We start from the raw sequence: 26,153 nt of genomic DNA on the forward strand, positions 1-26,153 counted from the left end.
CTGAGCAGTGACAACAGGGGCTCCTGAATGGAAAATCACTTCATCTAGCCCACTCTGTGTCCCTTTGTAACCCCTGAGGAAACACATACACACACACGCACACACGGGTACTTACTCAGCTATACAAGCGTACACATATTGTTGGGGACACGCAATAACTCAGGTGTAGACATAGAATACACACTTACACTGTAAAGTGCCCAAGACATGCATTGTGGTGGTGTTCAGCAAACTGTGAAATATAAATATAAACATGGACCTGATAGTGTTGGTGTCCAACAAGGCAGTAGGCAGAGTGCTATAGACCTCACTAGAGGTCACTTGGTGTGTTTGGCTTTTACGCTATGCTCTGCACTTAGGCTTGTTGAAGTGTTTGTTAATGTATGCGTTTTCTACTCGTTTTCTGTTTCTCCCCCCTCTCTCTCTCGCTCTCTCATATTTTATCATTTCTTCTCTCCCGCCAGCCCATGCTCTTCCCATGTTCCGCGAGGCCCGGCAGCGCAGCACTAAGAAACAGCTGGAAAAAGACAGACTGGACCCAATGAAGTCCCACAAGCCTGAACCCCCTGTCACTGGACCAGGTAAAATTACGCGGAAAATTCCACTACATACACACATATATATTATACAGTGCCTTAAAGTATTCACACTCCTTTACTTGTTCTGCATTTTGTTGTGATAATGCCTGAATTTAAAATGGATTACATTTAGATTTTGTGTCACTGATCTACACACAATACCCCATAATGTCAACGTGGCATTTTGTTTGTAGAACATTTTAGAAATTAATACAAAATGTAAAGCTTAAATGTCTTGAGTAAATAAGTATTCAACCACTCTGTTATGGCACACCTAAATAAGTTCAGGAGTAAAACATGTGCTCAACAAATCACATAAAAAGTTGCACGGACTCATTCCGTGTTCAGTAATAGAGGGTAACGTGATTTTTGAATGACTACACCATCTCTATACCCCACAAATATAATTATCTGTAAGATCCGTCAATCGAGTGGTGAATTTCAATCACAGATTCAACCACAAAGACCAGGGAGGTTTTCCAATGCCTCATTCTTAACTCAGTTGCCGGGGTGGAAGGAAACCACTCAGGGATTTCACCACGAAGCCAATGGTGACTTATAAACAGTTAGAGTTTAATGGTTGTTATATGAGAACTGAGGATGGCTCAACAGCATTGTAGTTACTCCACAATACTAACCTAAATGACAGAGTGAAAAGTAGAAAACCTGTACAGAATACAAATATTCCAAATCATGCATCTCGTTAGCAAAAATTCACTTTTTGTTCTGAATACAAAGTGTTACGTTTGGAGCAAACACATCAATGAGTACTATTCTTCATATTTTCAAGCATGGTGGTGGCTGCATCATGTTATGGGTATGCTTTTCATCAGCAAGGATAAAAAATAAACTAAATACAGCTATGAGCACAGGCAAAATCCTAGAGAAAAACCTGGTTCAGTCTTCTTTCCATCAGACACTGGGAGACGAATTCACCTTTCAGCAGGACAGTAACCTAAAACATAAGACCAAATATACAATGGAGTTGCTTACCAAGACGACATTGAATGTTACTGAGTGGCCGGCCGAGTTACATTTTTTACTTAAATCTATAGACCGTCATTGTAAATAATAATTTGTTCTTAACTGACTTGCCTAATTAAATAAAGGTGTAAAATATATGTATATTCACTGCTCAAAAAAATAAAGGGAACACTAAAATAACACATCCTAGATCTGAATGAATGAAATATTCTTATTAAATACTTTTTTCTTTACATAGTTGAATGTGCTGACAACAAAATCACACAAAAATTATCAATGGAAATCAAATTTATCAACCCATGGTGGTCTGGATTTGGAGTCACACTCAAAATTAAAGTGGAAAACCACACTACAGGCTGATCCAACTTTGATGTAATGTCCTTAAAACAAGTAAAAATGAGGCTCAGTAGTGTGTGTGGCCTCCACGTGCCTGTATGACCTCCCTACAACGCCTGGGCATGCTCCTGATGAGGTGGTGGATGGTCTCCTGAGGGATCTCCTCCCAGACCTGGACTAAAGCATCCGCCAACTCCTGGACAGTCTGTGGTGGATGGAGCGGGACATGATGTGCTCAATTGGATTCAGGTCTGGGCAACGGGCAGGGCCAGTCCATAGCATCAATGCCTTCCTCTTGCAGGAACTGCTGACACACTCCAGCCACATGAGGTCTAGCATTGTCTTGCATTAGGAGGAACCCAGGGCCAACCGCACCAGCATATGGTCTCACAAAGGGGTCTGAGGATCTCATCTCGGTACCTAATGGCAGTCAGGCAACCTCTGGCGAGCACATGGAGGGCTGTGCGGCCCCCCAAAGAAATGCCACTCCACACCATGACTGACCCACCGCCAAACCGGTCATGCTGGAGGATGTTGCAGGCAGCAGAACGTTCTCCACGGCGTCTCCAGACTCTGTCACGTCTGTCACATGTGCTCAGTGTGACCCTGCTGTCATCTGTGAAGAGCACAGGGCGCCAGTGGCGAATTTGCCAATCTTCGTGTTCTCTGGCAAATACCAAACGTCCTGCACAGTGTTGGGCTGTAAGCACAACCCCCACCTGTGGGCGTCGGGCCCTCATACCACCCCCATGGAGTCTGTTTCTGACCGTTTGAGCAGACACATGCACATTTGTGGCCTGCTGGAGGTCATTTTGCAGGGCTCTGGCAGTGCTCCTCCTTGCACAAAGGCGGAGGTAGTGGTCCTGCTGCTGGGTTGTTGCCCTCCTACGGCCTCCTCCACGTCTCCTGATGTACTGGCCTGTCTCCTGGTAGCGCCTCCATGCTCTGAACACTACACTGACAGACACAGCAAACCTTCTTGCCACAGCTCGCATTGATGTGCCATCCTGGAAGAGCTGCACTACCTGAGCCACTTGTGTGGGTTGTAGACTCCGTCTCATGCTACCACTAGAGTGAAAGCACCGCCAGCATTCAAAAGTGACCAAAACATCAGCCAGGAAGCATAGGAACTGAGAAGTGGTCTGTGGTCACCACCTGCAGAACCACTCCTTTATTGGGGGTGTCTTGCTAATTGCCTATAATTTCCACCTGTTGTCTATTCCATTTGCACAACAGCATGTGACATTTATTGTCAATCAGTGTTGCTTCCTAAGTGGACAGTTTGATTTCACAGAAGTGTGATTGACTTGGAGTCAACATTGTGTTGTTTAAGTGTTCCCTTTATTTTTATTTATTTATTATTATTCGGTTAGGACATCTACTTCGTGCATGACACAAGTCATTTTACCAACACTTGTTTACAGACAGATTTTTTCACTTATAATTCACAGTATCCCAATTCCAGTGGGTCAGAAGTTTACATGCACTAAGTTGACATTTAGAGACTTTCCCAAATAGACTCACAGCTGTAATCACAGCCAAAGGTGCTTGTACAAATTATTGACAGGGGTGTGAAAACTTATATTTTTGTATTTCATTTTCAATAAATGTACAAAAAATAAAAACATGTTTGTCATTATGAGGTGCCTGAGATGGCGGTTTCCACCATCGTAAACACACCAAATGATGGAATTTCTTGTGGGAGACTGGTGTCACATCGTTCCAGACACTTAGAGAATCTTTGCCACGGCTCATTGAAGCTGTTCTAGCTCGTTGTGGCCCAACGCCCTATTAAGACACTTTATGTTGGGAGTTTCCTTTATTTTGGCAGTTATGTACCACTACATATGTCTACTGTTATTAATGTTACACGACCAATAACGCCACTATAGCTGTCTACTAGTGTTATTACTGGTGGTAGGAACACTTCTTACCCAAGGCAGGTGCATCCAGGGGCTTGACTGTTGGAAGTGTTTTCCTCTTGAAATGAATTGACTCGATCATTCTTTGCTTACCAGACGGCAGACCCATTCATCCAAAGCCACTCATACACTACATTATATTTTCTACAGTAATACAGCAGCAGTTCAGGGTCACACAGCAGTATAGATTTTCACGCTTTGACAAATAATTTTCACTCTAAGCCCCTGTGGGATTTTCACACGTTTGGCCACTGTCATTTCCCTAACTGCCTAGTCATACTGCTGCACTAAGGTGAACTCCTATGTCCACGCTGCATACAGTCAACCTCTACGCTCTACCTGACCCTCCTAAATAAGCTGAGGTGTGGCCACAACCTTTCTTGACTAAATGTCTCCCAGCTGTTTGTTTAGCTGTGGTGCTATGAGAAAGTTTACACCCCAGTTTTCCTCTTGAAACGTCCCATATGTTCTTCCCCGAGACGGAGAAAGTGGAAGAAAGAGGTAGAGAGAGAATTACTTGTTGGCTAATTCACTGTCATTTGTTTATCATCCTGATTAACCTACCTTTTAAAAGTACTGTGCAATGTTTGGGATTTTGGCTGGTTGCTTGCAAGAGGACCTCCTTCAACTCTCCCCTAACAGCTACCTCTGACACCAACCCACTGAGACAGGATATCACTGGAGTCTCCTCTTTCAGCTGGGCCTCACTGTGTGTGTGTGTGTGTGTGTGTGTGTGTGTGTGTGTGTGTGTGTGTGTGTGTGTGTGTGTGTGTGTGTGTGTGTGTGTGTGTGTGTGTGTGTGTGTGTGTGTGTGTGCCAGTCCATGTTTAAACACAACATAAATACCCTCTTACGGAGATGAGGATGTTTTTCCCAACGTTCTCATGTGTGTATGTTTTGGCGCAAGAGGAATGTGTTTTCTTGCATGTCACTAAATTTGTGGTCAATGTTTTTTTTGTCATCTATATTTGGTGGTGTGTATGCTTTTGCCAGTGTGCCTGTCTGTCTGTGCTTGTGCATGAGTTCCTAATCCAGTGGTTGTCATCTCCTCTCAGGTCGTGGTGGTCGCGTGGCAGCCCATGGAGGTACTCTGTCCTCCTTTATTGTGAAGAACATTGCTCTGGACAAAACAGACGATAGCAATCCTCGCCAGGCCATCCTCCGACACGCTAAGGAGGCCTCCGAAAACCCCTACTGGGTCGCCCCTGCCTACACCAAGTAAGACTGGCCAAACACACACACACACACACACACACACACACACACACACACACACACACACACACACACACCTGGGATGACGCAGACAGACAGTAAGGTGAGTCTGCACTGGGTGTAGTTTATGGCAGTGTGGCTGTGCTAAGGATCCAGCCTTCCTGCCTGGCTGGCTTGGTGACACATGAATGTTTAAAGAGCTGCAGCCTAGGCCTGGAGGCCCACCAACAACCAATCAGCTACCTGAGAGGGCTTGTGTTTCACCTCAGTGTCCACAGACACGCTGGCTAAAGAACGGGTCTATTCTTGGCTGAGGATCTAAAGGTGTTGAAGGAGAACTTCCACATTCTGTAAACGTATCGGATCTCTTGATGGTGTGAACAGGCCCATATCAATGTAATTCATGGCAGGGTGTTTGGCAGGAGATAAGCTCACCGTATTTTATTTGGAACATTAAATGAGTGAATGAACTTATTGAGGTTGACAGTTTTACCTTATATAACCTTTTAACTCAATTGAATGATCAAAGTCTAATGACCAGGTGTAAGAATAGGTCACTCCCCTGAGAGAGATTTCCCCGTGTTGATGCTATTGCTCTAGAGGTTGGAGTGTAGCCTGGCCCTGGTTTGACCCTCTGGGAGTGAGGTTGGAGTGTAGCCTGGCCCTGGTTTGACCCTCTGGGAGTGAGGTTGGAGTGTAGCCTGGCCCCGGTTTGGCCCTCTGGGAGTGAGGTTGGAGTGTAGCCTGGCCCCGGTTTGACCCTCTGGGAGTGAGGTTGGAGTGTAGCCTGGCCCCGGTTTGGCCCTCTGGGAGTGAGGTTGGAGTGTAGCCTGGCCCCGGTTTGACCCTCTGGGAGTGAGGTTGGAGTGTAGCCTGGCCCCGGTTTGGCCCTCTGGGAGTGAGGTTGGAGTGTAGCCTGGCCCCGGTTTGACCCTCTGGGAGTGAGGTTGGAGTGTAGCCTGGCCCCGGTTTGGCCCTCTGGGAGGGAGTTTGGAGTGTAGCCTGGCCCCGGTTTGGCCCTCTGGGAGGGAGTTTGGAGTGTAGCCTGGCCCCGGTTTGGCCCTCTGGGAGGGAGTTTGGAGTGTAGCCTGGCCCCGGTTTGGCCCTCTGGGAGGGAGTTTGGAGTGTAGCCTGGCCCCGGTTTGGCCCTCTGGGAGGGAGTTTGGAGTGTAGCCTGGCCCCGGTTTGGCCCTCTGGGAGGGAGTTTGGAGTGTAGCCTGGCCCCGGTTTGGCCCTAACAGCAACAGTCACACCGCTCTTGGCTCTGGTCTCTGCTTGTTTGGGTGTTCACATGCATTATGCATCAGTCTAATTATAGCGACACAATCCCAATGGATTGTCTGTCAATAGCTTTTCACCTCACCAGTGGACAGGTGCAGAGATGAGTGATGGAGATGTTACCATCATTATCATCATCCTCTTCATCGTCATCCATACAGGTACAGGTAACTGCCAAAATAAAGGAAACACCAACCTAATAGGGCGATGAGCCAGAACAGCTTCAATGCACCTTGGCATAGATTCTAAAAGTGTCTGGAACTCTATTGGAGGGATGTGACCATAGCCCCTCTAGTAATTAGTAGGATTTCTATGTCATAAATCCTCAAAGTTCCAGAATGGGGTGAAAATGATGGTTGATGGTGGTGGAAACCGCTGTCTCAGGCGCCACTCCAGAATCCCCCATAAGTGTTCAATTGGGTTGAGATCTGGTGACTGAGACACACACACTTTAAACCCCCTATGTTCCTTTGAGATCCCTCTTTCAAAGTCACTGATCTCTTTTAGCCATGGTAGCCAAAATAATGGGCAACTGGACATTTGTATACAGTACCCTAAGCACGATGACCCTAAGCATGATGGGATGTTAATTTCTTAATTAACTCACCAGTGTGGAAGCACCTGCTTTCAATATACTTTGTATCCCTCATTTACTCAAGTGTTTCCTTTATTTTGGCAGTTACCTGTATGTGTGCTTAGCAAGTATTTAGTGTTGTTGTCAGTAGGGTAAGACACTCCAAGGTGCCATAATATCAAATCAAACTCTATTTGCCACATGCGCCAAATACAACAAGTGTAGACTTTACCGTGAAATGCTTACTTACAAGCCCTTAACCAACAGTGTAGTTCAAGAAGAAGAAAATATTTACCAAGTAGGTTAAAATTAAAAGTAATAATAAAAATGAACACAATAAGAATAACAAGGTTATATACAGGGGGCACCAGTGTACCGAGTCAGTGTGCAGGGGTACAGGCTAGTTGAGGCAATCTGTACATGTACACTCGTGGCCAAAAGTTTTGAGTGACACAAATATTAATTTTCACAAAGTCTGCTGCCTCAGTTTGTATGATGGCAATTTGCATATACCCCAGAATGTTATGAAGAGTGATCAGATGAATTGCAATTCAATTGCAAAATCCCTCTTTACCATGCAGATGAACTGAATCCCCCAAAAACCTTTCCACTGCATTTCAGCCCTGCCACAAAAGGACCAGCTGACATCATGTCAGTGATTCTCTCGTTAACACAGGTGTGAGTGTTGACGAGGACAGGGCTGGAGATCACTCTGTCATGCTGATTGAGTTCGAATAACAGACTGGAACCTTCAAAAGGAGGGTGGTGCTTGGAATCATTGTTCTTCCTCTGTCAATCATGATTACCTGCAAGGAAACACGTGCTGTCATCATTGCTTTGCACAAAAAGGGCTTCACAGGCAAGGATATTGCTGCCAGGAAGATTGCACCTAAATCAACCATTTATCGAATCATCAAGAACTTCAAGGAGAGCGGTTCAATTGTTGTGAAGAAGGCTTCAGGGCGCCCAAGAAAGTCCAGCAAGCGCCAGGACCGTCTGCTAAAGTTGATTCAGCTGCAGGATCGGTGCACCACCAGTACAGAGCTTGCTCAGGAATGGCAGCAGGCAGGTGTGAGTGCATCTGCACGAACAGTAAGGCTAAGACTTTTGAAGGATGGCCTGGTGTCAAGAAGGGCAGCAAAGAAGCCGCTTCTCTCCAGGAAAAACAGCAGGGACAGACTGATATTCTGCAAAAGGTACAGGGATTGAACTGCTGAGGACTAAGGTAATGTCATTTTCTCTGATGAATGCCCTTTCGGATTGTTTGGGGCATCCGGAAAAAAGCTTGTCCGGAGAAGACAAGGTGAGCGCTACAATCAGTCCTGTGTCAAGCCAATGGTAAAGCATCCTGAGACCATTCATGTGTGGGGTTGCTTCTCAGCCAAGGGAGTGGGCTCACTCACAATTTTGCCTAAGAACACAGCCATGAATAAAGAATGGTACCAACACATCCCCTGAGAGCAACTTCTCCCAACCATCCAGGAACAGTTTGGTGACAAACGATGCCTTTTCCAGCATGATGGAGCATCTTGCCATAAGGCAAAAGTGATAACTAAGTGGCTTTGGGAACAAAACATTGATATTTTGGGTCCATGGCCAGGAAACTCCCCAGACCTTAATCCCATTGAGAACTTGTGGTCAATCCTCAAGAGGCTGATGGACAAACAAAACCCTGCAAATTCTGACAATCAGTCAGGATGTTGCCCAGAAGTGAATTGACATGCCAGGGTGGATTGCAGAGGTCTTGAAAAAGAAGGTTCAACACTGCAAATATTGACTCTGCATCAACTTTGTGTAATTGTCAATAAAAGCCGTTGACACTTATGAAATGCTTGTAATTATACTTCAGTATTCCATAGTAACATCTGACAAAAATATCTAAAGACACTGAGGCAGCAGACTTTGTGAAAATTAATATTTGTGTCATTCTCAAAACTTTTGGCCACGACTGTAGGTGGGGGTGAAGTGACAGTGCACAAGTAACAAACAGCGAGTAGCAGCATTTTACAAGAGGGGGGGGGGTCAATGTAAATTGTCCTGGGGGTAGAAGCTGTTGAATAGCCTTTTGGTCCTAGACTTGGCGCTCTGGTAATTCTTGCCGTGCAGTAGCAGAGAAAACAGTCTATAACTTGGGTGACTGGAGTCTTTGCCAATTTTATGGTCTTTCCTCTGACACCATCTATTATGTAGGTCCTGGATGGCAGGATGCTTGGCTCCAGTGATGTACTGGGCCGTTCGCACTACCCTCTGTAGCGCCTTATGGTCAGATGCCGAGCAGTTGCCATACCAGGTGGTGATGCAACCGGTCAGGATGCTTTCGATGGTGGAGCTGTAGAACCTTTTGAGGATCTGAGGACCCATGCCAAATCTTTTCAGTCTCCTGAGGGGGAAAAGGTTTTGTCGTGCCCTCTGCACGACTGTCTTGGTATGTTTGGACCATGACAGTTCGTTGGTGATGTGTACACCAAGGAACTTGAAATTCTTGACCCGCTCCACTACAGCCCCGTCGATGTTAATGGGGGCCTATTCGGCCAGCCTTTTCCTGTAGTACACGATCAGCTCCTTTGTCTTGCTCACGTTGAGGGAGAGGATGTTGTCTTGGCACCACACTGCCGCCAGTTCTCTGACCTACCTATAGGCCGTCTCATCTTTGTCAGTGACCAGGCCTCCCACTGTTGTTTCTTCAGCAAACTTAATTATGGTGTTGGAGTCGTGTTTGGCCACACGGTCATGGGTGAACAGGGAGTACAGGAGGGGTCGAAGTACACACCCTGATCTAGTCTGGCCTAAGTACACCCCCTGATCCCTGTAACCCTACCTGTAGCCTCTCATCTCGGGGGCCTGGTTCAGCCGATCCACCCAGTATGGGAAGATCACTCATTACCACGGCTAATTGGAGTGTTGACACTAATGAGTCGCATTGTAGCACTTGGGTACTGTGACATTCATGACCAAATTAGCTGGTTACACCCTTTGTTGGGCTGTTTTAATGGGTTCCCTCTGGTATCAGAACACACATGAGACAGAACAGAGTGGATATTGCATTACAACTCTCTCACCTGATCATTGAATGACTTGGATGAAAGTTCTGGAAGAGTGGGTGTTCATAAATATTTGTACCAATACAAAATGGTCCAAGGCAAAGTATTATTATTTTTTAAAAGGACACTACTTTAAAATATATATTCTTAAAATCTTGCAAAATATATTCCTTAATTTCCTTAATATAAAACATCCTTAGGAAAGAGTCACAGAGTAGGAGGCATACTGCAGGTGTTTTAGGAGGTGCTGGAACTAGTGACGGTTTTGGAAGAGCATATTCTTAATACCCGTACTCCTTCCTATAGTCTAACCTTGTGTGTGTCTTTTCTGCGTAAGTCTGTGCAAGTTTCACTGAGTGTGTTACATCCCCTCTGTAACTCACACAGGACAGATGTTGGTTTTTAATCACTGCTCAGAATAGACAGTGATAAAAATAGAGGAATGTTTCATCTCATCCTGTCCCGCCGCACTGGTTTATGTCCTTTCACTACTTCTCCGTTCTCTCTTTATCTTGTCTCTTCCATCTCCCGCATCTGTTTTCATTGTCTTTTGAGGGTTGACCCTGAATTCGACCCTCTTATTTAGATTGAATAAGGATGGTTGTATTGTACTCTACCAAAGTAAAAGATGTATAGTAAGTTGTCTCCCCTTCTCCCTGTCTTCTGCCAGGACCCAACCAGATGCCATCTTTCAAGAGGAGGAGGAGTCTGATGAAGAGGCTGACAAGGAACCAGAGTGGAAGAAACGCAAGATCTGAGCCGCAGCAACCCCTTTGTGTGTGTTTGTGCGAGTGTGCACTGGTGTGTTTGGATATGTGCATGTTTTTGTACTTTACTGTACTTGAATCAAATGTACACACCGTTTATGATCTCCTGAGAAACCGTAATAAAAGGGACAGTCCATCCAAGTCACACTCGCAGTACTTTTACCTAATTTTACCTCATCTCTTTGATGCTCATAGCATTGTCTTTGGACCTGTAGAGTCCAAGATCAACCCAGATCAAGATTTTATTGTGATGCATTATGCTCCACTTAGAAACCAGATAGATCAAGGTGGATTCTATCAGAGAGTTCACCCTCTTGGACGTCCACTCAGTCTTAGTCATGGACTGAAGGACGTGCATGTGTTTCCTTCAGTGAGTCACTCCTTCAAATAAATATTTATTTAGATGTTATTTCTAGTGCGCAGTTTCACTTGCAGGACTCAAACATTCCTAAATATTGATGGGAAAAGTGAACATTTAGCATGAAAATGAATGATTGCGTTTGGAAATACCAAGACAACTCCATGCCATGTGGTGTAAATTACGATCCATCATGTTGGAGAATAGTTTGGGGGGTATGAATTGACAAGAAGGTTATGTTTCTGTCCATATCAGCAGGTAATATATCTGTTATACATACCCAATAGAACTATATGGGTAACAAGCTGCTGCATAGCTAGACATTTTTTAAATATACTTGAATCGCTTCCTTTCACCTCACCCGGAAACTAGATAGTGACGACAGTCAGCAGTGTTGTCCTAAATCTCTTGTACAACCTGTAGTGTCTATAATTACGTTAGTGTGACAGAAAAAGCTATGCCATAGTTCATGGATCACATGTCCGTGTTCATTACAATCCCCTGGAATGTAGCCTCTGGTTAACCCACCAAACAGTTGTGTGGGATTGAGAAGACCATTCAGTTTCAACAAGTTCTACTATAGTGCCTTTAGAAAGTGTCAGTTGTCTTTCACGGGTGTGACTGAAGACAGGCATGGAAAGGGTTCGATTTGTCTTTCCTTCTTAGTGAATGAAATCGCAAAGGCTGTGCTGCGCTTTGGCCTGCACAAACAATCATCCCAAGAGATCTGGACTAGAAAACGTGTTCTTAACACAAATCCTCGAAAGCTGCTCATTATCTGGGCTGTGGCCAGATCGCCATGAAAAAGCCTCAAACGTCCTGAAAGCCGTAACAACTCCCAAAGGAGCGTGGCTTAGCCAAGCCCCAATCCTCCTGCCCAGCACTACTATTCCAAATGCTGACGTCACCAGCCACTGGCTCCAGCAGTGTATGTTACCGGCCCGGGAATGCCACAATGTTAGAATGCAGGCGAGCTATGGGTGATATCACAGTCCACCCATGCCCAGTGTGATCATCTGCCTCCTTTAGTAGTGGGCAACGGGTGTGTTGGGGCTCTGTTTGGCACTACGGCCCGTATAAGTCATGGAGGAGTCAGAGGATCAAATCTCTCCTCTGTTTTAGTCTCAAGTTTGTCCCCATCTCCTTGCCGCCAATAGCTCAAGAGAGGGGCAGGTTTTGGCCGGTAGTCCAGGCGTGAAGTCTTGATCCTCACAGGACAGTTGTGTGTACATAATCAGTGCTTTCGTTTTATCCACTGGAAAAAAATCGAGGTACATCAACCTTGAGGTGTATACACACCGGCCGAAGTTGACTGACTCACTCCGCCTGGCCAACTGTGCCATTTTCTCATCAGCGTTTACATATCTTCTCTGCACGGTGGAAACATTCCCGCCGAGTGCCTCGATTTACAGCATGGTGTCGCTTTACAGCAAGCTTTTGTTTAGCGTACAAACCTGGGCCAGCGTTCAGGAATGCACAACACGAGGAGTAAAGCACTAGAGAGCCTCTGTCTCCTCTCTCTAATCCGGTCCTACGACTCCCTACACACACCTACAACCCTCAACCACCCTCTCCCCTGACCCGCCCTAACTTCGAGTGCTGATGACAATCCCCCAACACGATGATACATTATTCCACAATGAGAAATACTTTTGCACTCGCCTTGCGCTTACAGTCTTAGAACAGTCTCCTTTTCTCTGTATTTTCTCCACAAATGTATGTCGGGAGAGACTACTTATGTTATGAAAGACCTTTCTGGCTGGCGAGAACCTGTCAATCTTTTTCAGATTCTACAGCTCACTGAAGCAACAAGCATTTAGTATTCAATAGCCATCAGACAGACATTTTGATAAAAATGAGTTTAATTCTGTAAAAAGTTATAAAATGAGTATTGTACAAAAATAAAGTTTGTTGAGGGCTTTGGTTCAGTAACACAAAACATTACACCTTTTCTTTCGCAGCCGATTATAACACAAACATGGGTCTGAAAACAAAAAAATCAATCCTTTCTGCCTGGTGTTGGCACTGCAGATTCCTCTGCTTTTACACACACCTTACCTTCACAAAATAACTGCCAGCGTTATGAACACACAGGAAAAGGAACACTGACAGTTGAGGAAACAACCATATGTGAAGACGAAGGGGGAGTGGTCAGACACAGTTCACACACTTAAAAGTAACATACGGAAAGGTAAGGGCCCAAGAGGCTGCCGGAAAGGCTTACACAGACATCAGTTATTAAAGGGGATGATGATCCAATTGATAAAAGCATGCTGTGATTAAAGGGGTCGATCTTTCTCCAACAGTGTTTGGCCTAAATTCATCTTGATGCCGTGGATTTGTTCTGTGTGCTGGGGGAGATTATGGGGCTAAAGCTGGCTTGGTTTCTGTTGGGTGAGCACAGATACTCTGGTCCATAATCCATGCTAACATCAAGGGCTGTTCTGGGGCTCCCTTTCTCTGGGTTTCACTCAAAAGCTCTTCTATATGGACAAGGGCATAGTACTGTAGTAATAATGCTTTGAAGATTCCTCTGTTCGTGTTCTTTTCTGTTAAGTAGTTGTTTTGGGTGAGGATGGATGGTATGCTGTATAGTGTTCACACTGAGCATGCCTGGTTACCCCAGTGCTCCCCTCTCTCCCCTTTAGTAATGTCACAATCTATGTCCGTCTCTTTGTTTTACTGTCTGGCCCTAAGACATGCATGTCGGCTTGGCTAAGAGTGACAGAGCCAGATCTCCCTTAAATGGTTTTAAACACCAGGGTGCCTTTGCCAGTGGGAGTAGTGGGCTAAGCTGCATGTTAGAGGATCGTTTTCAAACTAACCCCAGATCAGTGAGAAAGACCTGTGTCAGAGCAGAGACAACAGAGACAGAGACACTCCCAGGAACGCTAAAGCCTACTGGGACAGTAACCACTACAAAGCCTTTGCCCAGACTTGGTGTAGAGCCAGGACCAGGCTGAAGGGTTGAGATATAAGACCCTGGCAGCCAAGCATACATGCATACCATCAACTTCTGCACTGTGATGGCCAAAGGACACTGGGTCCATTTTCCACAGTCTAGTCCCTCAAGGTTTTCATTATGATATCAGAGATTTTCTTGTGGTCTTTTGTAAAGCGGTCAGTCAAATATTACTTTGCAAATGGTGTGATATGAAAGTGCGTTGAAAGCAGTGGTCCTGAAGGCTGCCCATAACCATCCTGTCCTGTACCTCCTGAGGTCCATTTGTTATTCTGTCTATAATTCAACGTAGTCTTCTTTTAATGTGGAGAGTATCATTGTAGGGAAGGCTGCACAGCTGTCTGGGATAACCACCGGCAGTACGACTTTATTCTGTCCTAAAAATAAAAAAACGAGAATGCAGGATTTGAATGCTCCTTGTAAACATGCCATGGTTTTGCCAGAAGTCTGTTTACCCCTTTACTTTGATAGTTAGGAGTGAGGAGCAGCTGACTGGTCTCTCCCAAGCCCTCAGTCCTTAACATCCCAGGCCTCTCCATCCTCTCTGCTTTCCATTAGTGACAAATGAGGAACACTGTCAAAGACGCTCAAACCTGGCATCCTTCAAAATGATCGGAAAGCAGAGATAAGATTTTTTTTGTTTAGAAAAAGGTTGAAATTGGTCCACTCCAGGCTGTCTTTCTCTCTGCTTTCCCTCCCTAAACCTGATACCTTATGTTATTCTCATAAATCCATGATGTTTTGGAATCGGCAGTGGGTTTAGGATTATCTACCATGGAATTCAGATACAAACTGTACAGCGTTTGGAAACAAAAGGATGAGTTTGATTGGTTATGGCTGCACCTTGAACCCAGTTGTTTCAGCACAATCTGATTTCCCTTAGAAAACACATGCTCTGCTTTGGCACTATCCAGGACAAAACAAAGCTCAAATAAATAAGGAAAATCATAAAAATGGACTGCAATAAATAACAATAAATTAGTTCAATCTTAATAAATACATCTCATATATAATTTGAAATATTTGGGATTTTACATTGGTGTGTAGCACCAGACAGTCTCTGCTGTAGGACTAAGCCAGTCAACAGGTTGAAGAGTCCTCTCTACTTTTTTTTCTCCCGTTCATTGTGAATGTAAACTTTAAGCTCCAGTCTGTGCAGTGGAACCAGAACACACTGGACTGCAGCTAAAAATACCCATCAGGACGAAGTCTGTTCTCACTGTGAGCCTCAGGAGCTGACTACGTTCCTGGGAAAATAGATGCTCCCAGGAGAATCTGACGTTTTGAGGAACAGACCAGCTTTCAATATCCAGATTTCCTCTGTCTGGTTCTGTCTCACCAACTCCATTGCAGGCAAGCCTTTGAGTCTAACAGCATGGTTCAACAGGTAAATGAGACAGTATCCATGTAGACCTCCAAGGACGCGATCCAACCATGAAGTGAATACTGAGCTGAATTGACAATGTCTCTTTAATGGGCTGTTACACTGAATTCCAATGTAATTTAATGTCAGTCATCAACTGGCATTAGAACATAGAGGAGTCCCTTCTCCACTGTGACCTGACTTGGGCTCTGGATCAGCTTAAATCACTGGAGGTTTGGGGACTACACCATCCCTGTTCACCCCTTTGCAGCTTCTCAGGAGTAGGACAGGACGCGCTAACACTGGCCATGGGTCCTAAGACACCACTGGAGTGGACTATCTGTCTCACGTTCTGTTATTTTCCACTGTGTTCCTTCCCTTGAAAAGGCAGTGCCAGCCTCCGAGAGACTTTGTCACTGCCTGCTTCATTTCTGTCTGTCAGCACTTTGCCTTTCTCTCTTGTTTTCATCTCTCCCAGAGTCAAACACAACCACATTTGCGGGCGGAATGCTTCTGCAGAATGTGGTAGTCCTCGTTGTTGTCATCCAGGAACGACAGGTCGTCGTCAAAGGAGATTGGTCGACAGCAGGTGCGGGAAGGTATGTCCTTGACCAGCTTCTTGTTGTGGGTGAGGTTGTTGAGGATCTTGTCATAGTTGGTCTCTGCGTCTGAACAGGGGCCGCTGCAGTATCGGAAGATCAGCTCCTCTTTGGTCTGGTAGCCCAGACCTAAGTCTGTCACGTTGAGATGGACCTCTTTTAGCAAGCAGCCACGGCCTTCAACCGGCTTCGTCCGCTGCTCCCCTCTTTCACTGCTCCTCCCTTTGCCCCCTCGCCCCCGACCCTTCTTCTTCTCCGCACGTCCTCCTCTTGCCCGTCCTCCTCTCCCCTCTCCTCTCCCTCCTCCTCCTCCTCGGTCCGTGTTTGCTGCTCCTCTCTGTCTCTCCTGCTCTCTCTGCTCCCTCCTTTCCCTTGAGCCGCCGGCGGGCTCGGATGATCTCCTCAGTCTGCCAATGGTAGCCTTGATAAAATCCATTACGTCATCAAACTGGTCCGGATATGGGCCTGTGATGTCATCTGTAAGAGAGAGGATGCATAGAGGATATGGCTGATTAATGCAATAGTAAAGTCAATGCATTAAAGTGACAACATATACTGTAGTAATAAACAATAGAAGTAAAAATAGTGATGGCAACAATTTTAATGTTAAATCACTATAGAGTTTCCCTGTGACAAGGTAGCGATGCTTCAATAACTGTAACAGTTGACAGTTCCATACAGAATATTGTTTCAGTAATTCTAGTTATACTTCTTGGAACAGACCACCTTCTCTTTCCCTTTTTAAAACACTGAATCAGAGCTTCAAAGCACCGCTAGAAGGGAATCATATGGATTGTGATATGGAGAGAGACGATTTCATCTCTCTTCAGCACTTATTCTATTTCAAATTCAAAACATGCAGGAAGCCCTCCGCCATCTGCAGAGGGAAACAAAACCCCAGAGAGCCCTTTGATCCTCATGTAATACACGGTGATTCCATTATAGTGGGTTTAAAACCCTCCTCCTTCTCCGCATCGCTTAAACGTCTGGCAACCCACTCGGAAGATCACAGAAAACATTATTGTTGAATGACTCAATTAGTATGACACTAATCATATTACCCAATATGAATGTCAGGTGTATGATGTTTTTTTTCTGTTTTAATGTGTGTGTGTGTGTGGCTAGCTTTTGTGCGTGTGTGTGTTCGTTCAGTGGAGGTGGGGTTAGTAGAGAAGGAATGCCCTTAAAGCTAGCCTTGGCATGATTTACTCCAGGCCTCAGTAGACTGGCCTGTGTGTGGCAGGCACAGGGCACCCAGGCAGGTTGTGTAGTGTGTCTATCTGCCAGGTAGAGGTGTCAGTAGCCCAGCCTCTTCTTGCCGTTGGGAGTCACCTGTCTCACCTGTCCCACTGCCAGCGTGCAGGTCATCTGATCCACCCAGCTCCACGGCTGATTGGGCCGTCGCGGTGGTATCGGGTGAGCCAGGGACCAATCTGTTTAGACACCCTGTGCCCTTTGATTTAAGCACCTTCTATTGTGTGGCTATCAGCTGATGGACGATAGAGTAGACAGACAGACAGGGATAGCACCTATTCTACACCAGCTGTCAGACACAATTGTTCCACAGCCCAAACGACAGCAACACCTCCCGGCTCTCCCCGTGCACCTGTTTCAAATGTTCTCCAGAATCACGTTTGTTATGATTTAGAGATCAGTTCTGAAGTCTGCCGGGTGTAACGCTGTACTGAGAACAAAGTGAAGTCCTGACAAGGCATACAAAAAGATTTTTGTATTAAATACTTCACTTCACATAGTTTTCTAGCCTAGTGGAGCATGCACCAGAAGCCAGACACACGTATCTCTAGAGGCAGTGGATCAGCTGCAGAGACACTTGGCTCCAAAGGTTTCTTGGAACTGGTACAAGATTCATCGCTTACCACAGACATCGCACCCGAAACAAAAGGCCAAACCTCCCATTGAGTTCCAGGGTTGTTTACACCTTGGTGCATTGTTAACGGTCTTAAGTTACAGAACAGGCTGAGGTGATGTCACTCACCGCCGCTAACTGAATATGAGGTGAGGGGAAAAACATCTATCTGTTCTAAATGTTCCATGCCTTATCTAGAGCGCTGCACACAGTTTACTACTGTGTAAAGTCAAGACTGTTATGTTATTTTAAACAAATGGAATTCCTTGCCCTCGAAGATGCTTAAATGAGCCTAAACACTATTTTGCCCTTGTTGGTTTTGACTCTGCCGTATTGTCCAGTCTTTCTCCTGTGATCTGCATCTGTTTCCATGTTCCTTTACTCTAACTTGGTTCGGGATAAAACACAACACGCTATGTTTTCTTGACAGGGAGAGGGCACAGGTCCTGCAGTCCCAAAGAGACGGGGGTGAAGATAAACAAGCAAGAGGAATGTCAGCTCTAGCCTCTGTTTGGAACTGAGGAGCCGCACTCACTATTTCTTGCTCCTTCTGCCGCATGGATGTTTTTACCATCAGCGTGATGCTGCCCACAGCAGTAGATGTTTTTACCATCAGCGTGATGCTGCCCACAGCAGTAGATGTTTTTACCATCAGTGTGATGCTGCCCACAGCAGTAGATGTTTTTACCATCAGTGTGATGCTGCCCACAGCAGTAGATGTTTTTACCATCAGCGTGATGCTGCCCACAGCAGTAGAAGTTTTTACCATCAGCGTGATGCTGCCCACAGCAGTAGATGTTTTTACCATCAGCGTGATGCTGCCCACAGCAGTAGATGTTTTTACCATCAGCGTGATGCTGCACACAGCAGTAGATGTTTTTACCATCAGCGTGATGCTGCCCACAGCAGTAGATATTTTTACCATCAGCGTGATGCTGCCCACAGCAGTAGATATTTTTACCATCAGCGTGATGCTGCACACAGCAGAAGGTGTTTTTACCATCAGCGTGATGCTGCACACAGCAGAAGATGTTTTTACCATCAGCGTGATGCTGCACACAGCAGTAGAGAGAACTGTTTAATTAAACCTACTGTTAGACAAACTGCTCTGAAGTAGGTAGCCAGCAGGATTTATCAATGACTAGTCTGGCCCCATGGGCGCCTCAGTTGAAGTGCCCTTCAACAATTAAAAAGTAGGTGAAAAAGGTAACTCAAATAACCAAATTCAACCTAGATCATTTCCGATTCGGACAAAATTGTTTGACTACATAGGTAGCAAAACTGTACTTCAAATCTATGATACTCCCCCACTTAACATTCTGCTTGACTAGTTGGGCCCAAGCTTGCTGTACAACATGAAAATCTGTTCAGTCTGTCTACAAACAGGCTCTCAAAGTGCTTGATAAGAAAGACCAATAGCCATCATCACTGTTACATCCTCAGAAAGCACAAAAATATTGTGCAATACACTGACGCATGTCTTGTATTCAAGGTCCGAAATGGCCCGGCTCCTCCCCCTCCACTTGGTACTTTTCTTCAACCCAAACCCATGGCAGCAGATCCACAAGGTCTGCCATGCGAGGTGACTGTATAGTTAGTTCCCTTAAGGAAAAGCACCTTTAGTCAATCTGCTTTCTCTGTGAGAGCTTCCCATGTCTGGAACACAATGCCATCAACTGCACCACCTATAGCACCTTCACAAAAAACATCAAGACATAGCTAAAGGCCAGTCAGACTTGTGAACACATTCCCTAGCTGTGTATTGTATCTTTCCATGTTGTCTGTAGCTTGTGAGGTGTGGAAACACTGTTGCTTTAATGGATTTTGTTTTGTTGCTTTTTGTGTTATGTTGTTCTGTCTGCGTGCTACGTGTTGATGGTCCTATGCGGCTCTGCATGTGCTCACTGCTCATTGTTTATCTGTATTGTATTGTACTGTTATTGTAATTATTTTTAATAATCTGCCCAGCAACTGCGGTTGAAAATTAGCCGGCTGGCTAAACCATCACTTTTACTGAAATGTTGATTAATGTGCACTGTCCCTGTAAAAAAATAAAATAATAATCAACTCAAACTCAAACAATCAGCCCTCAATTACATCGACTGCTGTCCCTTTATATGGGATAAGCTTACCTTGCTAGTTGCTACAATATGATCCATAGCAAAAGTTCATGGCCTGCAAGACTTTAATCCAAGTGTGAACCCAAGGAGAGCCTGTTCCTACCAAAGGAGCGCCCCCGACTCTATTTAAAACACATAATCCTGTATGTGCCATACGGAACACATGGCAACCTATGGCCATCACATAAACATATGTATCCTCTCTGAGGTTTGTGTTAAATGTTTGGGCGGAGTATACCCCGTTTGTTTTGATAATCAGGCCTTTGAACAAACTGGGTACCAAACCATAAATGGTATGTTGAATGTGCATTTTCCAGCGGTCGTGTTTGTCACCCTCTTCAAACCCATACACACTTCAAGGAACTGAGAACCAGTTGACTACTCAGTACTGCAGTCACTTTATTGCTATGGTTTTGCAACAGGGCCTCATCAAGCAACGTTATTAGTCTTCTGTTAGAGAATCCTTTTCTAGAACACGGTCTGATCTTAAAGCGAGAGTCCTTAATTGAATTAACAACAAGGCAGACACCCCGCCTCTGTTTTAGTAAAAAGCTCAGGGATTGGCCGGGAGAAATGTAAGCACTGTCAAATTAATATACAGAGCAATGGATACAAGGACTGATCATCCAAGATATAAAAATGATCGTTTTAACCATGTTTTGTGGCTATACAGTGTTTGTTTACATTTACATTGTAAACAATGTAAAAACAAGCTTATATAGTAGGAGTCAGAAGTTTACATACACCTTAGCCAAATACATTTAAACTCAGTTTTTAACAATTCCTGACATTTAATCCAAGTATACATTCCCTGTCTTAGGTCAGTTAGGATCACCACTTTATTTTAAGAATGTGAAATGTCAGAATAATAGCAGAGTGAATAATTTATTTCAGCTTTTATTTCTTTCATCACATTCCCAGTGGGTCAGAAGTTAACATACACTCAATTAGTATTTAGTATCATTGCTTTTAAATTGTTTAACTTGGGTCAAACATTTTGGGTAGCCTTCCACAAGCTTCCCACAATAAGTTGGGTGAATTTTGGTCCATTCCTCCTGACAGAGTTGGTATAACTGAGTCAGGTTTGAAGGCCTCCTTGCTCGCACACATTTTTTTCAGTTCTGCTCACAAATGATCTATAGGATTGAGGTCAGGGCTTTGTGGTGGCCACTCCAGTACCTTGACTTTGTTGGCCTTAAGCCATTTCGCCACAACTTTGAAAGTATGCTTGGGGTCATTGTCCATTTGGAAGACCCATTTGTGACCAAGCTTTAACTTCCTGACTGATGTCTTGAGATATTACTTCAATATATCCACATACATTTCCATCCTTATGATGCCATCTATTTTGTGAAGTGCACCATCCCCTCCTGCAGCAAAGCACCCCCACAACATGATGCTGCCACCCCCGTGCTTCACGGTTGGGATGGTGTTCTTCAGGTTTGCAAGCCTGCCCATTTTTCATCCAAACATAAGGATGGTCATTATTGCCAAACAGTTTTATTTCTGTTTCATCAGACCAGAGGACATTTCTACAAAAAGTATGATTTTTGTCCCCATGTGCAGTTGCAAACCGTAGTCTGGCTTTTGTCGGTTTTGGGGCAGTGGCTTCTTTCTTGCTGAGCAGCCTTTCAGGTTATGTCGATATAGGACTCGTTTTACTGTGGATATAGATACTTTTGGACCGGTTTCCTTCAGCATCTTCACAAGGTCCTTTGCTGCTGTTCTGGGATTGATTTGCACTTTTCGCACCAAAGTACGTTCATCTCTAGGAGACAGAACGCGTCTCCTTCCTGAGCGGTATGGCGGCAGCATGGTCCCATGGTGTTTATACTTGTGTACTTTTGTTTGTACAGATGAACGTGGTACCTTCAGGTGTTCGGAAATTGCTCCCAAGGATGAACCAGACTGGTGGAGGTCTGCAATTATTTTTTCTGAGATCTTGGCTGATTTCTTTTGATTTTCCCATGATGTCAAGCAGAGAGGCACTGGGTTTGAAGGTAGGCCTTGAAATACATCCACAGGTACACCTCCAATTGACTCAAATGATATCAATTAGTCTATCAGAAGCTTCAAAAAGCCATGACATCATTTTCTGGAATTTTCCAAGCTGTTTAAAGGCACAGCCACTTAGTGTATGTAAACGTCTGACCCACTGGAATTGTGATACAGTGAATTATAAGTGAAATAATCTGTCTGTAAACAATTGTTGGAAAACTTACTTGTGTCATTCACAAAGTAGATGTTCTAACCGACTTGCCAAAGCTATAGTTTGTTAACAAGAAATTTGTGAAGTGGTTGAAAAATGAGTTTTAATGTGTATGTATGTGTATGTAAGCTTCCAACTTCAACTGTATTTGGGGATCTGATGGGGTACGACAGTTCATAAGTTATATTCTCCAATAATCAATGGGTATATATCACAAGTCCAAAAATGGATGTAGCAACCAAGAATTTGAGCTTTAATCAGAAGAAAGTATATTTGACTCACACTTCAACAGGTGATAAAACACTATCAGAGTCTTGACTTACATTTATCCTCCATGGAGATTTCCTGCAGGCTGTGAGACTCTGACTGGGACTCTGGCTCTGGTTCCTCCACAGACAGGGACAGAGAATCACTGTACCGATCCGAGTAGTGAGCTCTCTTGGCTGGCTGAAGGTTTTGGTAGAGGGGGCGTGTGGAGACGGAGCTCAGGAGCAACAAACACGTGGCCAAAACATCCCATAACTTCATCTTAGACTCAGTTCCTATGAAGGAAGCTGCAAGAAAACAAAACAGGCGTGTGATCAACCTTTTGAAACAATCCTACATTTACAAATGAGATCAAAATGTTAAAGATATGTGTATGCTGTGAACACAGGAAACATAGGACATAGTGCCAAAATGGGCTTAGTTTGGTCATCTTTTGAATTGCAAGAAAATATTACAAGCATTAATATTTGATGTTGATACTATGAAGGATGGGAATAAGGCATAATAGATACTGTAGCTCCCGACTGGCACATTGTTGACCTGCTTTGATACAGTGCAGAAAACAGTCTTGAGTCATGATGACATCTTTCGAAATTCATTTGGCAATAGCAACCACCCTTCATGTCAATAGGTTATGCCCATTCAACAACAGTGAAGCCAGCCAACTTGCTGTATATATGATGTTTTGTTGGCTATTGTGTTTTGAGGACAGCTATTGGTTGATCCAAATTAACAAACTTTAGAGACCATTATTTACATTGTATCAAATTGTATATCTTTCAACAAAAAGGTCAAATAAAGCTAGAAAGTTATAAACGCTATATGTAGGCTAAATATAAACTGTTAGCCCACGGTCTTTACGTTGACATGGTCTAGATCTAATCTATAAATATGATTTCATACTGAACTATCCTATTACTTTTAGGGACCTCCATAGCTTCTACATGATACAAAATATTGATATTACAATAATGTCGTTTTAATGATTGTTTTGTATATGATGGACATTCTGATCCAAAGCACCTCGATTACAACACATTTTTGACCTATTTGAGTGGTCATTTACGAGTGCGTGTTACTGAAATGGATGGCAGTCACGGGCAAAGGGTGCGCCTTTACTCTAAAATTCGTTTATGGACGCACCATGCATAGAGCATTGGCTTGTGTTCAGTAGAAATTTGCCAGATGGTGAATCCCTATTGCTTATGTGACTATTGTTAATTGAGCATTTGGCTGCAGCTAAAGTATGTCCATAGGGTGTACTTATTGAATAGGCTTAATGCGTTAAATAAATTACTTCCGATTTGCAACTAACACCCAGAACATTTGGCACACTGTTAATGCGTGTTAGAATGTTTATTTTCCTTTTTTGTACGTGTTTTATCCATTGTGAATGCTTACTTTGTAGGCTGATCGACATTCAGAATAGATCTGATATCCTCAAAATTCCTTAATCAATACTATAGTAGGTTAACAGCCTACAAGTGCATCTCATTTACAAAAAAAAAATATTGCACAATCAATAACTGATTGGAATGTGCTTACCTTAAATCTGGCCCTTGCAGACCTGCAATTGTATCCGTATTAAAGTCCAACACACAGCGATGCATTTAACGTTCCGGAGTGAGTATGAAGTACTTGTATACAAATGATATATTCAGACTGTACAGTTTTATCTGATCACATAAACCAGATCCGATGGGTTCAATTTAAATGACAATGTAAAAAAATAAAAAAATAAGTAAAAATGCCACTCAGAATTAATGGAACTCTGTAGCCTACAGAGCAGAGCGCCCAACCATGCGTCTGCCCACCGGTAGGCTACACGCTTAAGTGGCTAGCTGGCCAAAGTGCCTCTGCGCTGTCTATCCAGGCGCTCAATCGCAAACTAATTGGATGCTGGTTTCCACATTGGAAATCCGAGAGAGATCCACCATCATCAACTGCAAGGAGTCAAATGAAGACATCAGCTTTACCGTCGCCGAATTGCTTTACCGGCACCGAATCCGCTTTAGAGAGACAGTTTATTACGTGTTACCTTAAACTTTTTCAATGAGAGAAAATCAAATCATCCACCGGACCAACATAGAGTCAAGAAGATTTACTTGATGTTTTCATATCCCCAATGGACTTGGTATTCTAATAAAAAACGAGGGCAATGTGTATTCTCCATTATATCCAAGTGGTGTCCGTGCAAGGAGTGAGATGGTTGTCCACATGCGGGCTCTGTATATTCTCTCCAGACTGGCACTGTCAGTACAGATGTGCAGCTGTCTGCGCATCACGCTGTACGAGTCGCAGTAGACAGCCTGGATAGATTTATAGCTTTGAGCGCGCTGACGTTTCGAAGAGTCCGCCCTCCTTTTCTCGACCTCTGCACAACCAAACAGCAAGTACAAACAGAAGTACACGCAAACTCACATCTCCAAAACACCCCTGGCGTTCCATTTGCTGGGTCGCAGTTTTGGGATCTCTTTAGGAGTATGTCACTCTCCTAATGTCCTGGGGTTAGATTTCAGTAATGTGGAAGGCGATTTGGAGACGTTCGTTTGCTATACATGTTCCTTGAATACACTGATCTTTACCGCGCGCACTGGGTGTCGGGTTCCAGCTACTCATAGATCAAATTAGGATGCCCACCACACTTATTTACTAGGACAGACTTGAAAATAAGTGTGATGGGCATTTGTGGGTAAAGGTGTAAATATGTAAGTCCTTTAATATTTTATGCATATGGCACAAGATATACTTCTCCAAAATGTTATGCACTGCAGCAGCTGTAGAATACCCATTACATAACCACTGGGCACACACTGGTTGAATCAACTGTTGTTTACATGTCATTTCAATGACATTATGTTGAACAAAGTAGAATAGACTTTGAATTGAAGTCTGTGGCCAGTGGGATGTATTCAGATGCACACTATAGCTTGGAGCAAATGGTCACTTAATAACCAGTGTTTGGTGTCGTTTTGCCTGCAGGGGTCTGTGTGGCCCACAATAGAGTGGCTATAAACCCTCTGTGATGTGGTACCTGAGAGGCCTGGTCCATTAGCCCTCCTCATTTACACTCTAGATCTCTTTCATCTTCAGGATAGCTACATTCTTCATGGTTTTACCCAACTGTTTATGAATTGAACTCATTTCTGTGTTGATGAGTTAGAATACACCCAGATATTTTACACATTCAAAAATCAAACATTTCGAGAGAAGGATTTTTATTTATGTTTGACAGGCAAATTACAGACGGCAACATTCTGGCTGTGACACAAGGGATGCAAGTTCAACGGTTGACACTGTCAATCTAAGGTGACTGGTGATGTGATTTAGCTCGTTTTTATCATGCATTGGTATTAAAAGGGGCATATTTGTTAGCTCCGGGACTGGGATCACACGTTAATGTGTGTATTCTCTAATATGTTTCTTTGTGTGTCTGCCTTGGTTACCATCTGCCTCCTCTTGTTATTGACTCCTTTCTACGTACACAATACTGTAGATTCCTCACTGTCGTGTTCTCTTCAGAAGCTATCCACTTCATTGTTACTGGATCAGTAACATCCTGTGAGTAATGGGTGCTCCAATAACCGGTCGAGAGGTATACAATTGTCTAAATCCATGCCTTTATAACACACCTCTGGCTGCCTGTGTTCCGCTTATGTTGCGTCTCATAATCATGCCTGAAACACAGCATAACCATTTTTCCTCGGTGAATC

The 26,153-nt window shown here is 44.1% G+C and overlaps 2 protein-coding genes across 2 annotated transcripts in view; one reads left to right on the forward strand and one right to left on the reverse strand.

The window, feature by feature from the left end:
- LOC118387709 (WD repeat-containing protein 70) overlaps positions 1 to 10,840 on the forward strand; it is an 82,324-nt gene extending 71,484 nt beyond the window's left edge. The window contains exons 16-18 of the mRNA XM_035776350.2: positions 465 to 581; positions 4,876 to 5,038; positions 10,599 to 10,840. Of these exons, the coding sequence (XP_035632243.1) occupies positions 465 to 581; positions 4,876 to 5,038; positions 10,599 to 10,686 (368 nt within the window). The 3' untranslated portion in view covers positions 10,687 to 10,840. The remainder of the gene's footprint in view (positions 1 to 464; positions 582 to 4,875; positions 5,039 to 10,598) is intronic.
- A 375-nt stretch (positions 10,841 to 11,215) lies between these two features.
- gdnfa (glial cell derived neurotrophic factor a) lies at positions 11,216 to 24,705 on the reverse strand. Its single transcript, XM_035776357.2, has 3 exons — positions 23,986 to 24,705; positions 22,497 to 22,727; positions 11,216 to 16,454 (listed from the first exon to the last, which is right to left on the reverse strand). Exons 2-3 carry the CDS (start codon positions 22,699 to 22,701, stop codon positions 15,859 to 15,861), a joined length of 801 nt encoding a protein of 266 aa, XP_035632250.1. The 5' UTR covers positions 22,702 to 22,727; positions 23,986 to 24,705; the 3' UTR covers positions 11,216 to 15,858.
- Positions 24,706 to 26,153: the final 1,448 nt, after the last annotated feature.

This window comes from Oncorhynchus keta, chromosome 9 (assembly GCF_023373465.1).
Source record: "Oncorhynchus keta strain PuntledgeMale-10-30-2019 chromosome 9, Oket_V2, whole genome shotgun sequence".
Classification (NCBI taxonomy): Eukaryota; Metazoa; Chordata; class Actinopteri; order Salmoniformes; family Salmonidae; genus Oncorhynchus; species Oncorhynchus keta.